The sequence below is a fragment of the Hemitrygon akajei genome, chromosome 8 (assembly GCF_048418815.1).
Source record: "Hemitrygon akajei chromosome 8, sHemAka1.3, whole genome shotgun sequence".
Taxonomy (NCBI): Eukaryota; Metazoa; Chordata; class Chondrichthyes; order Myliobatiformes; family Dasyatidae; genus Hemitrygon; species Hemitrygon akajei.
The window spans coordinates 158,344,942-158,359,804 of record NC_133131.1 but is presented as its reverse complement, the minus strand read 5'-3'; the positions used below and the strand labels follow the sequence as shown (position 1 = coordinate 158,359,804).

Genomic DNA, 14,863 nt, shown 5'->3' with positions numbered 1-14,863 from the left:
GCCTATTCAGTGCTGTATCTCAAAAACATAAAATAAAATAAAAACTACAATATGCAGAACAGATCTCAGGTTGACAGTAAAGCTTTCAAGTCTGAAAGAAAGGTCCTCAGAATTACTCGCTGTTTTTTTTTCAAAGTTAGCTGATTTCAAGTTGTTTAATAGATTGCAGCTATACAGAACCTTTCAATCCTAAGATTTCTAGCCACTGCTGACAAGGCTGTAGTCGATCATAAACAAGAGAAAATCTGCAGATCCAAGCTACACACACAAAATGCTGGAGGAACTCAGCCAGCCAGGCAGCATCTATGGAAAAAAAGTACAGTCGAGGTTTCAGGCTGAGACCCTTCAGCAGGACTGGAGAAAAAAAAATAAGGAGTAGATTTAAAAGGTGGACTCCTCAGCTTTTTTCTCCAGTCCTGCCGAAGGGTCTCAGCCTGAAACGTCGTCTGTACTCTTTTCCATAGACCCTGCCTGGCTTGCTGAGTGATGCACCATCAATAACTCTTGGAGACGTAAGGCGAGATATAGGCTTTTATTGGCTGGAAGAAAGAACAAGCAGCAATTGACCACCACACTACATCCTGGAGACTGAGGCCGGGGCGGTGTCTCCAATCGCCTTTATACCGGGGTCCATGGGAGGAGCCACGGTCAGTGGGAGGAGCCACAGGAGCAGTCAGCGGGGTGGGGGGGTGGGGGGGCATGTCCAGACAGGTATATGTAGTTCACAACACTGAGTTCCTCCAGTATTTTGTGTAGGCTGTAGTCTATTGCTTAGCCCAGTAGTGAGCAACAGTGAGCCATTGATATATATATGTACAGGTATGTCTAACATATATATAAAGAGAGAGAGAGAGAGAGATTTTTATATTTATATATACTTTATGTTTTCCATATTCCCTGAAAGAACATACAAGCCACTGGTAAACTATCTTGCCCGGAAGGATGACATGTCTGCCATTGTGGCAGTCACTCAATATTATTTTATGTGAAGTGAGATTTAATAAGTGATGTATTGTTCTGATACAGATGCCTCACCATTACATTATTTAATGTTTCAGAAACATGAGGATGAAAGTGAAAGCTGGCTGTCTAGACAGGTAAGAAATAAAACAAAAGAATGGTGTGCTTTTCTCTCTGTCCTATTTTTATTCTGTTTCCTGCAAAGATATTAATGGATGACCTGTTTCTAGCTCAGGGTTTCATTAGTAGTGGCTGAACAAGCCAATGCTTGGTAAGTTCTGCTTCACGTTGATAAGAAGAGTCATTGCTTTGACGCCTTGCAGTGTTTTCTGTAAATTATCTGTTATTGGCTAGAGATGCTACATTGATACAAAGCTCTTTGGAACTGATTGACCTCTGTCATACCTTTTTCCTCATCGACCATTATCAATCTGGATCTCCAATCCAGACAGATTTTGAACAATGCTGTCTTGTGCGACAGTAGGGCTTCACATGAAATGTTGCTGTCATGTGATGGGGCAGGCCAGGACAGTACAAGCCCAGCCTACAAATTGTTCATTCCCAGCTGAGTCATAGCCCCTTGGCTTAGCTAGCTGTCAAATCTGCCAAAAGCTATGGATGTCCCTGGCAGAACTTATCCAGAAATAAACAAATTATAAGCTTTTAATGAAATAAATAAAATTAAAGCAGTTGAAGCAACTTAAAAATATTTAAACAACTAAATGCAAAGAGCACAATCAAGCTAAAATATTATAAATCTCTAGAAAGCATTCAGGCTGGATCTATGGAAATTTGTATGGCAACTGCTTGGCACGTGACCACAAGAAACTGCAGAGCGTTGTGGACACAGCTCAGCACATCACAGGAACCTCTATGGACTCTGTCTATACCTTTTACTGCCTTAGTAAAGCAGCCAGCACCCACCCACCCTGGGCATTTTCTCTTCTCGCCCTTGCCATCTGGCAAAAGGTACAAACGTCTAAAAGGGTGTACCACCAGGTTCAAGGACACCTTCTATCCCACTGTTATCGGATTCTTGAATGTACCTCTTAAATATGCAAATGGAATGGAGGTAGACTGGCCACACCTTCAGGAAGCCAACCATCAACGTCACCAGTCAGGCATTAAAATGGAATCCCCAAGGAAAGAGGAGAAGGGGGCATCTAAAGAACATGTCAAGGGGAGACATTGAGGCTGAAAATAGACAATGGAGACACTCCTGCTGCACCCTCAAGAAACTGGCTCAGTACAGAGGACGTTGGAGACGGGAAGTCATTGGGAGCTAAGGGCCCAAGAAAAAGAAGACAAGAAGAAGAAAGTACCTCTTGCACAATAGGATGAACTCTTCGACTTACAGTCTACCATGTTGCAGTTTTGCCCTTCATCATTTCCCTGTACTGCCCTTTTTCAGTAGTTTTTTCACTTTATTCTACATTATTATTGTTTTACCTTCTTCTATCTCAATGCACAGTGTAATGATTTGATCTGTATAAAATGTATGCAAGACAAGCTTTTCACTGTATCTTCATATATCCAACAATAATAAACTAAAACCAAATATTCAATAAAAATACTGAGTAGTCCCATAAATTTGAGTTGAAAGTGAAGGATGACTCCTATTGGTGCTTTGGATGGGAATGTTTAGTATTTAGGCTATCAAATTATTTTAATCTGACCTCAGCGATAGAGACAAAGACATAATTAAACCACTTAAATAAATGAAGCAGCACCACTTACATTCTCCGCTAGGCACATTTTGCTATGTCTTCAGACAGTAATAAATAATATTTAATTTCAAATTATGAGATGTCATTCTTGGAGAGATGAGAGACACACTTGGAGTATTGGATGCAATTCTGGTTGCCCCTCTTGGTAAATTGATAAAATGGCTTACCATTGTCACATGTACTGAGGTACAGTGAAAAACATTGCTTTCCTTGCCATCTGTATGGATCACTTCATCATGTCGGTAAATTGAGATAGAACAAGGGGAAAGCAATAACAGAATGCAGAATAAAGTGTTACAGTTACAATGAAGATATGGTGCAGGTAGCCAGTAAGATGCAAGGCCTTAATGAGGTAGACTGTGAGGTCAATGTTCCTTTATAATTGCAGGATAGAAGCTGTCCTTGAGCCTGGAATTCAGGAATGATGTGGAGGCTTTGAAAGGGGTTCATGGAAGGTTTTCCAGGATGTTGCCTGGATTGAAGGATGTGAGATGTGAGGAGACATTGTACAAAGTTGGACTGTTTTCTCTGGGATGAGGCAAGACCTGGCGAAGTTTATAAAATTATGGGATGTTTTGATAGGATAGACAGTCAGATTCCTTTTCCCAGGGTTGAAAGCTCACGTACCGGGGGGAACATGTATTTAAGGTGGGGAGAAAGTTTCAAGGGGACGTGCAGGACAAATTTTTCACACAGAGAGTGGAAGTTGTCTGAAATGATATCTAAAGCTTACATAGATGTGTGGTGGAGAGTATATTGACTGGTTACATCACGGCCTGGTATGGAAACACCAATGCCCTTGAATGGAAAATCCTACAAAAAATAGTGGATTTGGCCCAGTCTGTCAGGGGTAAAGTCCACCCCACCATTGAGAACATATACATGTTGTAGGAAAGCAGCATTCATCATCAGGGATCCCCCCCCCCCCCCCCTCAAGCCAGGTCATGCTCTCTCCTCGCTGCTGCCATCAGGAATAAGGTACAAGGGACTCGGGACTCATACCACCAGGGCCAGGAGCAGTTATTACTTCTCAACCATCAGGCACTTAAACAAAAGGGGAGAACTTCACTTAACTTCACTTGCCCGATTATTGAAATGTTCCCACAACCAATGGACTCACTTTCAAGGACTCTTCATCTTAATACTTATGCTAAAGATCAAAGGACAATTCTATATTTACAATATATCTACAATGCTTCCTCTGAATTACATATAACTTTCACACCTGCACTTCACACACCCAAAATGAATGTTGGTTTTCATTGTCTGGTTTTTAATTAACTGCAGTTCACAGCTCCAGGAGCCTATTGTCCACAGCTGCATTTTAAATTTAATCTACAGTCCATGTTCAGGTCTAAAGATTGATTGCTGAAGTTAGTTGCTGAACAAGTTAATAATTTTCTATGTAGATAGATAGATAGATAGATAGATAGATACTTTATTCATCCCCATGGGGAAATTCAACATTTTTTCCAATGTCCCATACACTTGTTGTAGCAAAACTAATTACATACAATACTTAACTCAGTAAAAAAATATGATATGCATCTAAATCACTCTCTCAAAAAGCATTAATAATAGCTTTTAAAAAGTTCTTAAGTAGTTTACTTAAATACATTAAATACAATCAACCCCGGCACTTTAACATATCTTACTCCTGGCGGTTGAATTGTAAAGCCTAATGGCATTGGGGAGTATTGACCTCTTCATCCTGTCTGAGGAGCATTGCATCGATAGCAACCTGTCGCTGAAACTGCTTCTCTGTCTCTGGATGGTGCTATGTAGAGGATGTTCAGGGTTTTCCATAATTGACCGTAGCCTACTCAGCGCCCTTCGCTCAGCTACCGATGTTATACTCTCCAGTCCTTTGCCCACGACAGAGCCCGCCTTCCTTACCAGCTTATTAAGACGTGAGGCGTCCCTCTTCTTAATGCTGCCTCCCCAACACGCCACCACAAAGAAGAGGGCGCTCTCCACAACTGACCTATAGAACATCTTCAGCATCTCACTACAGACATTGAATGACGCCAACCTTCTAAGGAAGTACAGTCGACTCTGTGCCTTCCTGCACAAGGCATCTGTGTTGGCAGTCCAGTCTAGCTTCTCGTCTAACTGTACTCCCAGATACTTGTAGGTCTTAACCTGCTCCACACATTCTCCATTAATGATCACTGGCTCCATATGAGGCCTAGATCTCCTAAAGTCCACCACCATCTCCTTGGTCTTGGTGATATTGAGACACAGGTAGTTTGAGTTGCACCATATCACAAAGTCCTGTATCAGTTTCCTATACTCCTCCTCCTGTCCATTCCTGACACACCCCACTATGGCCGTGTTGTCAGCGAACTTCTGCACATGGCAGGACTCCGAGTTATATTGGAAGTCTGATGTGTACAGGGTGAACAGGACCGGAGAGAGCACGGTCCCCTGTGGCGCTCCTGTGCTGCTGACCACCGTGTCAGACCTAGTCTCCCAACTGCACATACTGAGGTCTATCTGTAACCTAACTCCAGAATGTTCTCCAACATATTGTATCAGTTTAAATTGCTCAAGGGTCCATTAAATGCCTTGGGTCCGAAAATGATATTTTTGAAAGGCTGTGTTTCCCATTGTCTTCAAAGTAACCAACTCACATTGGTGAATTACAATGCGCATATACAACAAGGTGGTACATTTACTCTTGGTGATCCAGAGTGAGTTTCCACCTGCCAAGGTCCTGAGCACCTCAACAATATCTGAGCTAGCCACAAAGGTCAAAGGTGACCAGGCTCACCTGGGGAAGGATACACCAGGGTTCAACTTTTTGGAAGAACTACCTCACCATGGAAAGCAACTGAACGGACCTGCTGGAATTCTGAATGACTGCTGCAGAAACTTGCCCTGGGTCTGACAAGGTGATGCCTACAAGCAATTAAACAGAAATGGGAAAGCAGTTTGGAAAATTTAAAAGTCCAGCAATATGGAACGATTGATCAAAAGAATGATATTGTTACAGAGACACAAATGCTGACTTGGCATTTTTAAAAAGGCATAATGGAGGGCAGAATTCTTCATTACAGTTGCTGCGCATTGTCAAAGCTTGGTTTAAGAAATAATGTGGATGTGGCATAAAAAGTGATCGAGTCATAAAACACATGAAGCCTCTGTGGCATGAGTCAACTTCACAGTCCTTTGATTTATTTCTAATGGCAAGTCAATCACTATTTTGTTCTGCTATCAGTGTCCCGAAGTGAGCTATCAGTCACAGCTTGCAGATAAAGCTGGTTTTATCTTTCAGTCATGTAAATTTGTAGCTGAGCTCTGAAGATGAAGGCCTACTTCTCCAGAGTCAATTGGAACTTTCCCTCTTGATAAATGTTGATGCTTTCACTAATGAAGGCTCAGCTTGAGTTGACAGTGCGCAGAAGAGAAAGGAAATAATCTGAAGGTCACCAGTTCAAACTTAGTCTCTGTATGAACAGTACATGTATACTTACAGTATGTATGTGTGTACAAATGCATCCGTGTGTGCGCGCATGCAGTGTGTATGAGTTCCTCCAGCACTGTGTGTGTGTGTGTGTGTGTTTGCATTCAGGCGTCTGTGTATGAATAGAGTTCATATGCACATAAACAGGACATTCGTCCCAGCTTGTCCACACCAACCAAGAGACACCCATCTATTATAAATCCCATCTTCTAGCACTTAGCCCAGAACCTTCTATGTCTTGGCAACCAAGTGTTTGTCTAGACACTTCTCTGCTTTCATCACTCTCCCAGGCAGTGTGTTCCAGGTACTCGCTACTCTATGGGTGAAAAAGATCTCTCGCAGATCTTCCCTAAATTTCTTATCCATTGCTATTAATCCGTGTTGCATAGTTTTTCTATCTTTAATATGGTGGTGGCAGTTTCCTGCAACCTACCCCATCTAGACCCCTCAGTTTTATAGGCCTCAGATCGAGCATAACTGCCCTGCTCTTGTATTCAATGCCACAATTAGTGAAGGCCAATATCTCATTTAGCTTCTTCACTGCATTATTTCTTGCTCTTGAACCAAAGGGGATAACCTCATTTGCCTCATCATTGAAATGTTCCCACAACCTATGGACTCACTTTCAAGACTCTTCATTTCACGTTCTCTATTTAATGCTTATTTAATTATTCTTATTATTTCTATCTTTTTGTATTTGCACAGTTTGTTGCCTTTTGCACCTTGGTTGAATGTCCACGTTGGTACAGTCTCTCACTGATACTGTTATGGTTATTATTTTATTATGGATTTATTGAGTATGTCCACAAAAAATGATCTTGGGGTTGTACATGGTGACATGTATATAATTTCATAATAAGTTTACTTTGAACTTTATCTGTGCTGTCACCTTCAAGGGTCATTGCACTTAGCACAACCTGTAACGCTGGAAACCACAGGTTTCAAGGTTTTTCGGGTTTTCAGTATCCAAGGACTGTCCCTCTCTGCCAGGCCTCCCAAACTGCAATTGTGTTCCTTCTTAGCACAACCTGTAAACCTGGAGACCACAAGTTTCGTGCCAGCTTCCAAGTGCTCTGCATTTTCTTTGAATATTTTCCCCTGTCGCTAGCACTCATTCTAGTGACCTGCACTAATGGTCTTCACAAAGTAAAGCAAGTGCTGAAGGATATTGTGATAAATCTTGGAAAGGCTAGAGTGAAGGAAATAAGGTAGTTCCCTTTCCAGTTTAGCCTTGGTGACCACCACTGACAAAAGTGACTGAGACTGATTGTCCTCCACTCACTCCATTCTTTGGATGAAACGACCCTGCTTTTCATAGGCAGAAATCTCTGTTCCCTCTGCCTTAAAACTGACTAAATTGACATTGTTTGCTTTAAGCATAACATTAAATCAGTTCTAACTTTTGCCCAGCTGCAACTCATGGGCTGATGTTGCATTAACAATAAATATACTTCTCAATTTCAAGCTGAAAGCTCAAAGTAAATATATTATCTAAGCATATAAGACTATAAGATATAGAAGCAGAATTAGGCCATTCAACCCATCAAATCTGTTCTGCCATTCCATTATGGCTGATCCCAGATCCCGCTCAACTCCATACACCTACCTTCTTGCCATAACCTTTGATGCTCAACCAATCAGGAAATGATGGTTTCCCTTCTGGCGTCATCAAAGATGCCCTCACCCGCATCTCCTCCACCTCCCGCACTTCAGCCCTTAACCCATCCTCCCGTCACCACAACAGGGACAGGGTTCCCCTTGTCCTCACCTACCACCCCACCAGCCTCCGGATCCAACACATTATCCTCCGCAACTTCCGCCACCTTCAACAGGACCCCACCACCCAGCACATCTTTCCCTCCCTACCCCTCTCAGCTTTTCGCAGGGATCGTTCCCTCCGCGACTACCTGGTCCACACGTCCCTCCCCACAGAACTCCCACCCGGCACTTATCCCTATAAGCGCAAATGCTACACCTGTCCCCACACCTCCCCCCTTACCACCATTCCGGGCCCCAGACAGTCCTTCCAGGTGAGGCAACACTTCACCTGCGAGTCTGCTGGAGTTGTCTATTGCATCCGGTGCTCCCAGTGTGGCCTCCTCTACATCGGCGAGACCCGACACAGATTGGGGGACCGCTTCATCGAGCACCTCCGCTCTGTCCATCACAATAGACAGGACCTCCCAGTTGCCACCCACTTCAACTCTGCCTCTCGTTCCCATCTAGATATGTCCATACATGGCCTCCTCTACTGCCATGATGAGGCCAAACTCAGGTTGGAGGAGCAACACCTCATCTACCGTCTGGGTAGCCTCCAGCCTGGTGGTATGAACATTGAATTCTCCAATTTCCGGTAATTCCCTCCCCCTCCCCCTTCCCCTATCCTAGATCCCTCTCTGCCTTTCAACTTTCTGCTCCTTTATCTCTACAGTTCTTTCATGCTTATCCCCTCCCCCCTTTATCCTTCCTCTGATTGGTTTTCCACCTGGCACCTCTAGGCCCTACCCCCTCCCCTATCTCTATTACTGGGCTTCGGCCCTCTCTTCCCCCCATTCCTGATGAAGGGTCTTGACCTGAAACGTTGGCTACTCTTTTCTCACGTATGCTGTCTGACCTGCTGAGTTCTTCCAGCACCGTGTACCTATTCTTTGATCCACAGCATCTGCAGTTGTATTTTTATGTTTCGATAGATTCTTGACTGGACAGGGCATGAAGAGATATGGGGAGAAGACAGGATATTGGAACTGAGAGGAATAATAGATCAGCCATGATGAAATGGCAAAGCAGACTTGATGGGCCAAATGTCCTAATTCTGTTGTTAGGTCTTATGGTGTTATACTTTTGCCTTTAGTCAAAATCTACCAAATCGTCTTCATGTTGAACTCAATAAGCAGTGAGCTTCCTACCCATTATCTTGGAACATTCATGTTGTCCGACTGCTGGAATAACTCTACTGATCGTTGTAAGTTTTCACTCTTTACTGTGCGCCCTTTCATATGTCAGTGCTCACAGGTAAATGTTTTCACTGATTACAGAATGAGCCCCCTCTATTCTCCAAAGATGGAAGGAAGTTCTTCTTCATTCGCCCCAATCCACAGGGAGGCCGAGGAAAGTTCTACCACATCGCCATGTCATCTGCTCAAGTAAGTACCTGAAAGAGGAGCTAAATTCTTCTTACGAGGATAAGTTGGGTGAGCTAAGGCGTTACTCTTGTGAGCAAAGGAGGATGAAAGGTGACTTGTTAGAGGTGTACAGGATGTTAAGGGGCATAGATTGAGTGGATGGGCAGAGACTTTTACCCACCGCAGAAATGACTAATACCTGAGGTCATCATTTTAACGTGATTGGAGGAAAGTGTAATCATAGAGAAAACACTGGAGGTGAGTATGATGTTCTCCTAAAGGATTGTCTATAGGTGGGTTTTCAGGTCACTGTACAAGCTGATCTGGGATCCACGTGTCCGGGATGCTAAGGATTCCCTTAATGGAGAATGCCTGTGCTTGACTTTGTTTAGCATGGAGAGGCTGATGCATTGGCAGCCACCACATAGTCTTTGACAGGTTGGGGTCAAGGTCCGGTGGCATGGAATGCAAGACGACTGGGGGCTCTTCACTGCTGCAGCCTTCCTCCACCTTCACTGCCATTGCGATATTATCATCCAGCAGGAAGGTATAGGAGGCATCACAGAGAGTGTTAGTTGAGTGGAATGCCCTGCCAGGGATGGTGGTAGAGGCAGATACGTTAGCGCTGTTTAAGAAACCCTTGGATAGGCACATGGATGCTAGAAAAATGGAGGGTTATGTAGGAGAGAAGGGTTGAATTGATCTTAGAGTGAGTTAAAAGTTCAGTACAACTCATGGCTGAAAGGACTGTACTTTGCTGGAATGTTCTATTCCAAGGTTTCTTTCTTGGTTGTTATCATAAGAAAGGTCTAATGTAGGGTGACTCGGGCTTCATTTCAATCACGTGACAAATTTAAAAGGACAGGCCAGATCGACTTGGTTCACTGTTACTGCTCTCGTACTCATTTACATTTTACTAACATTCCACTGCTGGTCACTTGAGACGTAAAAATACGAGTGAGCCAGAGAGGGAAAACAGAAGGGACCCCTTTGCCTCAGTGAGGGGTCAGTGACCAGGCAGCCTCCATGCCAGTTACTTGATGGAAGAATTAGAGGGAAGGAGAGTGGAGGAAAACCTATTTCACCTAGTTCCCTCTCATGTTCCTCAAACATTTCACCTTTCACCGTTAATCCATGACTAGTCTCACCCAACCTCAGCGGAAAAAGCCTGCTTGCATTACCCTGACAGTACCCCTCCAATGTAACAACGTTAGTGCAAGCTGAGAGAGAGTTGTCCAAGGTAACATTCTGGGATATTCAGGTTAGTTCAAGAACCTTGTGACAGTGGGAAAGGAGCTGTTGTAGAACCTCAAGGTGTGGGTCCACAGGCATGTGTACATCCTACCTGATGGCAGCAATGAGAAGAGGACATGGCCCAGATGGTGGGGTCTCTGTTAATAGCTGTCCCTGAGGCACGTCCCCTGTGTTTTTCTATCTGAATCCATACATTGAAACATTCTACAGACTCTCAATATGATCTGTGCAGGGAGAGACCGGCATAGTAAAACATTCACAAATACTCTGATGTAAACCACTTCATTAACCTATTTATTCATTAATTTACTGAGGTACAGCATGGTCCTCTCCTGATTTCACAGGACAATTTTACAATGACCTGTTAACCTAACAGACTGTGGGAGGAAACCGGAGCACCCGGAGACATCCCAAGCAGATACAGGGAGAACATACAAACTCCTTACAGGCAGCAGCAGAAATTGAACCTGGGCCGCCTGTACTGTAAAGCGTTGTGCTAACTACCACACTACCATGCCACTCTGGTTATATAAGATTAACTACTGTTTAAAATCCTCTTTTAATTACATTGCTGATTGCATTTGCCATGACAATATTACAGGAATATGTTTCTGAAGGCTTTTCTTTCACAGATATCCTTTCATGAAATGCTTTAAGCTTATATTCAAATTAAAACAAATTAGTTATTTCAGAGAGTGACGAGGCACATCTCCAGCTTTCCAGTGTTAGGCAAAGGTACTGCTGAGGATTGTCTGCAACATGAAAAGATGTGTGAAAAAGCACTGGTGGGTGGAGGTTTCTTAATATTCAAGCTTATTTGAAAACCAGGATTTGTTCCAGCAGATTTAAGTGCAAGAAGACTGTTGGGGGCTGGGTGTAAAATCTGCATATTCACCTCTAGGTGGCACCATTTCCTCCCACATCTCAAAGAGAGGTTGATTATTCGCCATAAAGTGCCCCTTAGTGTTTAGGTAGATGTGTGGAGAATCAATCAAAAGGCAGGGAGAATGAAATAATATTATTATAAAATATAATACAACACAAAAAGTACCAGAAGAACTCAGCAGGTTGCTAGGGAAGGAAATGGACAGTCAATGGTTTGGGATGAGATCCGACCTGAACTGAAAGTTTTTAGGATAGCTGGTGTAAAAAGGTGAGGGGAGGGGGTGAAGCAAGAGCTGGCAGGTGTTAGGTGGATCCAGGTGAGGGGGGAGTGGTGTGATAGGCAGATAATGAAGGAGGAGGGTGGGAATGGTGCCAGAAGCTGGGAAATGTTTGGTGGAAGAGACAAAAGTGCTGAAGATGATGGAACCTGACAGGAAGGTGGAGCGAGGAGTAGGGTGAGGGAAACCAATAGGAAGTGTGCGTGGGTGATGGGCAGTTGAAGAGTCATAGAATCACAGGGAAGTACAGCACAGAGACAGGCCTTCGGCTCATCAAGTAAGTGCTGAAGCCATTTAACCTGCCTACTCCCATCGACCTGCATCAGGACCATAGGTCTCCATACCCTTACCGTCCATGTACCTGTCAAAACTTCTCTGCAGCATTGAAATCGAGTTCACATGCACCACTTGCGCTGGCAGCTCGATCCACACTCTCACAACTTTCTGAGTGAAGAAGTTTTCCCTCATGTTCCCTTTAGACTTGTCACATTTCACCCTTAACCTATGAGCTATGGTTGTAGTCCCACCCAACTTCAGTTTAAAAAAACCCTATCTATACCCCTCTTAATTTTATATACCTCTATCAAATTTCCTCTCAGTCTTCTATGTTCTACAGAATGCAGTCCTAACCTACTCCATCTTTCCTCATAACTCAGGTCCTCCAGGCTCAGCAACATTCTTGTAAATTTTCTCTGTACTCTTTCAACCTTGTTTACACCTTCTCTGTAGGTGGGTGACCAAAACTGCCTCACCAACGTCTTATAAAACTTCAACATAACATCCCATCTTCTGTACTCAATACAATTGATTTATGAAGGCCAATGTGCCAAAAGCTTTCTTTATGACTCTATCTGCCTGTGACACCACTTTTAACAAATTATGAACTTGTATTCCCAGATCCCTTGGATCTACCACACTCCTCAGTGCCCTATTGGTCACTGTATAAGACCTACCTTGGTTGGTCCTACTGAAGTGCAAAACCTCATACCTATTGGCATTAAGTTCTATCTGCCACTTTTCCAGCTGATGTAGATCCCTCTGCAAGCCATTATTGCCTTCCTCACTGTCCATTACACCCTCAAACTTGGTGTCATCTGCAAATTTGCTGATTCAGTTAACCACATTATCATCCGGATCATTGATACAGCTGACAAACAACAAAGGGCCCAGCACTGATCCCTGTAGCACATCACTAGTTAAAGGCCTCTAGTCAGAGAGGCAAGCCCCTACCACCACCCTCTTTCCCACAGAGCCAATGTCTAATCCAATTTACTACCGCATCTTGAATGCTGAAAGGCTGAACCTTTCATGCTAAGGTCCATGTAGACAACATTCACTGCTTTGCTTCATCCATTTTCCTGGTAACTTCCTTGAGAACAGTATAAGGTTGGTTAGACATGACCTACCATGCACAAAGTCATGCTGACTATCTTAATCAGTCCATGTCTGTCCAACTACTTGTATATCTAGTCCCTTAACTTTCCCACACCTGGTTTCAGACACACCAGCCCATAATTTTCTAGTTTATTTTTAGAGCCTTTCTTAAACAGTGGAATAACATTAGGTATCCTCCAATCCTCCAGTCACTAAGAATGATTTAAATATCTGTACTAGGGCCCCAGAAATTTCTACACCTGCCTCCTGTAGGGTCCAAGGGAACACCTCATCAAGCCCTGGGGATTTATTCACCCTGATTTGTCTCAGGATAGCAAACACCTCCTCCTCTGTAAAGGATGGAAGAGGGTGGGCAGAAAGCTGTGAGCACAAACTCAGTTGGGTGAAGGTCTGTTTCTGTGCTCTGCGGTTTAAACGTATCAGTAAGATCTTCTTACATAAGTTGAAGAATTTTTTAAAAAGCAAAGCTTTAGATAAAGGTGTGACATCACTGGTCAATAATGAATAAAGAGTTTGCGCTGAATGGGACTGACTCAGACATATAATAAATATGATTCTCTTACCTCTTTCTCCAGGTTAACAACAGTATTGGTAACTTGCAGTCCATCACCTCCGGTAACTGGGACGTGACGCAGATTTTGACATACGATGAACTTCATCAAAAAATGTAAGTCTCGGAATGGTAAAAGCAAGTCATGAGTAAAGCAGCAATCTACTCTTCTGAGAAAGGGAATCAGATATCTGTTCAAAATTAAAACCAAATCAGGTTTAATTATCATCTACATTGATACAGCCAGATGAAACTGTGTCCCTCTGGGACCAAGATGCAAAATATACATGGCAATTTCAAAACAGTGAGCAAAAAACAAAATGGTCACGCAAAATAAAACATATATGGTCCTAGACCCTGAGAGACATGGCCTGTAAATTGATGGTACAGTTCCCAGCAATCCAGCCTGTCATTGAAATGATCAAACACTGGAGGCCACCCCCCAACTGAGCACGGATGCCATGCTACACTGCCTCTAGTGTCTCCTCACCTGGACTGCAGCAGCAGGCAAGCCTGCGGCTTGAGGCCTCGTCCCCACTACAACCAAGGCTACACAGCTCCCACGCCACCTGTCTCCCCACCATACAAAGCCGGTGGCATCTTATATTATCAATGCTCAACAGGTTTTTGCAATTGCAAGAGAACCGTCCAAGACAACCACCCATGGTTACGCTGCAGTCACCTTTGAGCACCAACTCCAATGCTTTCGAGTAGCGGACAGCAACGGTCTGCTCTCAGACCAGCTCCTCCAAACCTAGTCCAGCTCCTCAAACACTCGAGCCGGCTCCTCCGACACCTGGACTGCTTCCTTCAACATTAGGCTGGCTCCTTCTCTGAGAAGCCAGCTGGTTACTCTGATCCACAAGCAGCTTACTGATGGAGTAGACCTTCTCTACCAAAAGTTTTTGGAGTCCAGTATAGTCTTGTGATCATAAGAAAAACACATTTAACAAAGGAAAAAACACCTTTGACTGGCACCCGAGAGGCCACTGCAAAATGCTGCAGGAACTCAGCAGGTCAGACAGCATCCATGGAATGGAAATGAAGAGGCAGTTGACGTTTCAGACCGAGACACTTCATCAGAACTGGAAAGGAAGGGTCTCGGCCTGAAACATCAACTCCTTGTTCATTTCCATGGATGCTCCCTGACCCGCTGAGTTTCATTGGATTTCCAGCATCTGCAGACTTTCTTGTGTTAATGAGCCAGAGTTGAAGTCTTTACTACA

At 43.7% G+C, this 14,863-nt stretch overlaps 1 protein-coding gene across 5 annotated transcripts in view; it reads left to right on the top strand.

Annotated features, from left to right (window-relative positions):
• The window catches only part of dpp6a (dipeptidyl-peptidase 6a), a 1,522,610-nt gene that overhangs the window by 1,418,176 nt on the left and 89,571 nt on the right, over nucleotides 1-14,863 (top strand). For all 5 annotated transcript variants that reach the window (XM_073054906.1, XM_073054908.1, XM_073054905.1 and 2 more), the window contains exons 12-14: nucleotides 1,059-1,097; nucleotides 9,189-9,296; nucleotides 13,663-13,754. In XM_073054906.1, the coding sequence (XP_072911007.1) occupies nucleotides 1,059-1,097; nucleotides 9,189-9,296; nucleotides 13,663-13,754 (239 nt within the window). The remainder of the gene's footprint in view (nucleotides 1-1,058; nucleotides 1,098-9,188; nucleotides 9,297-13,662; nucleotides 13,755-14,863) is intronic.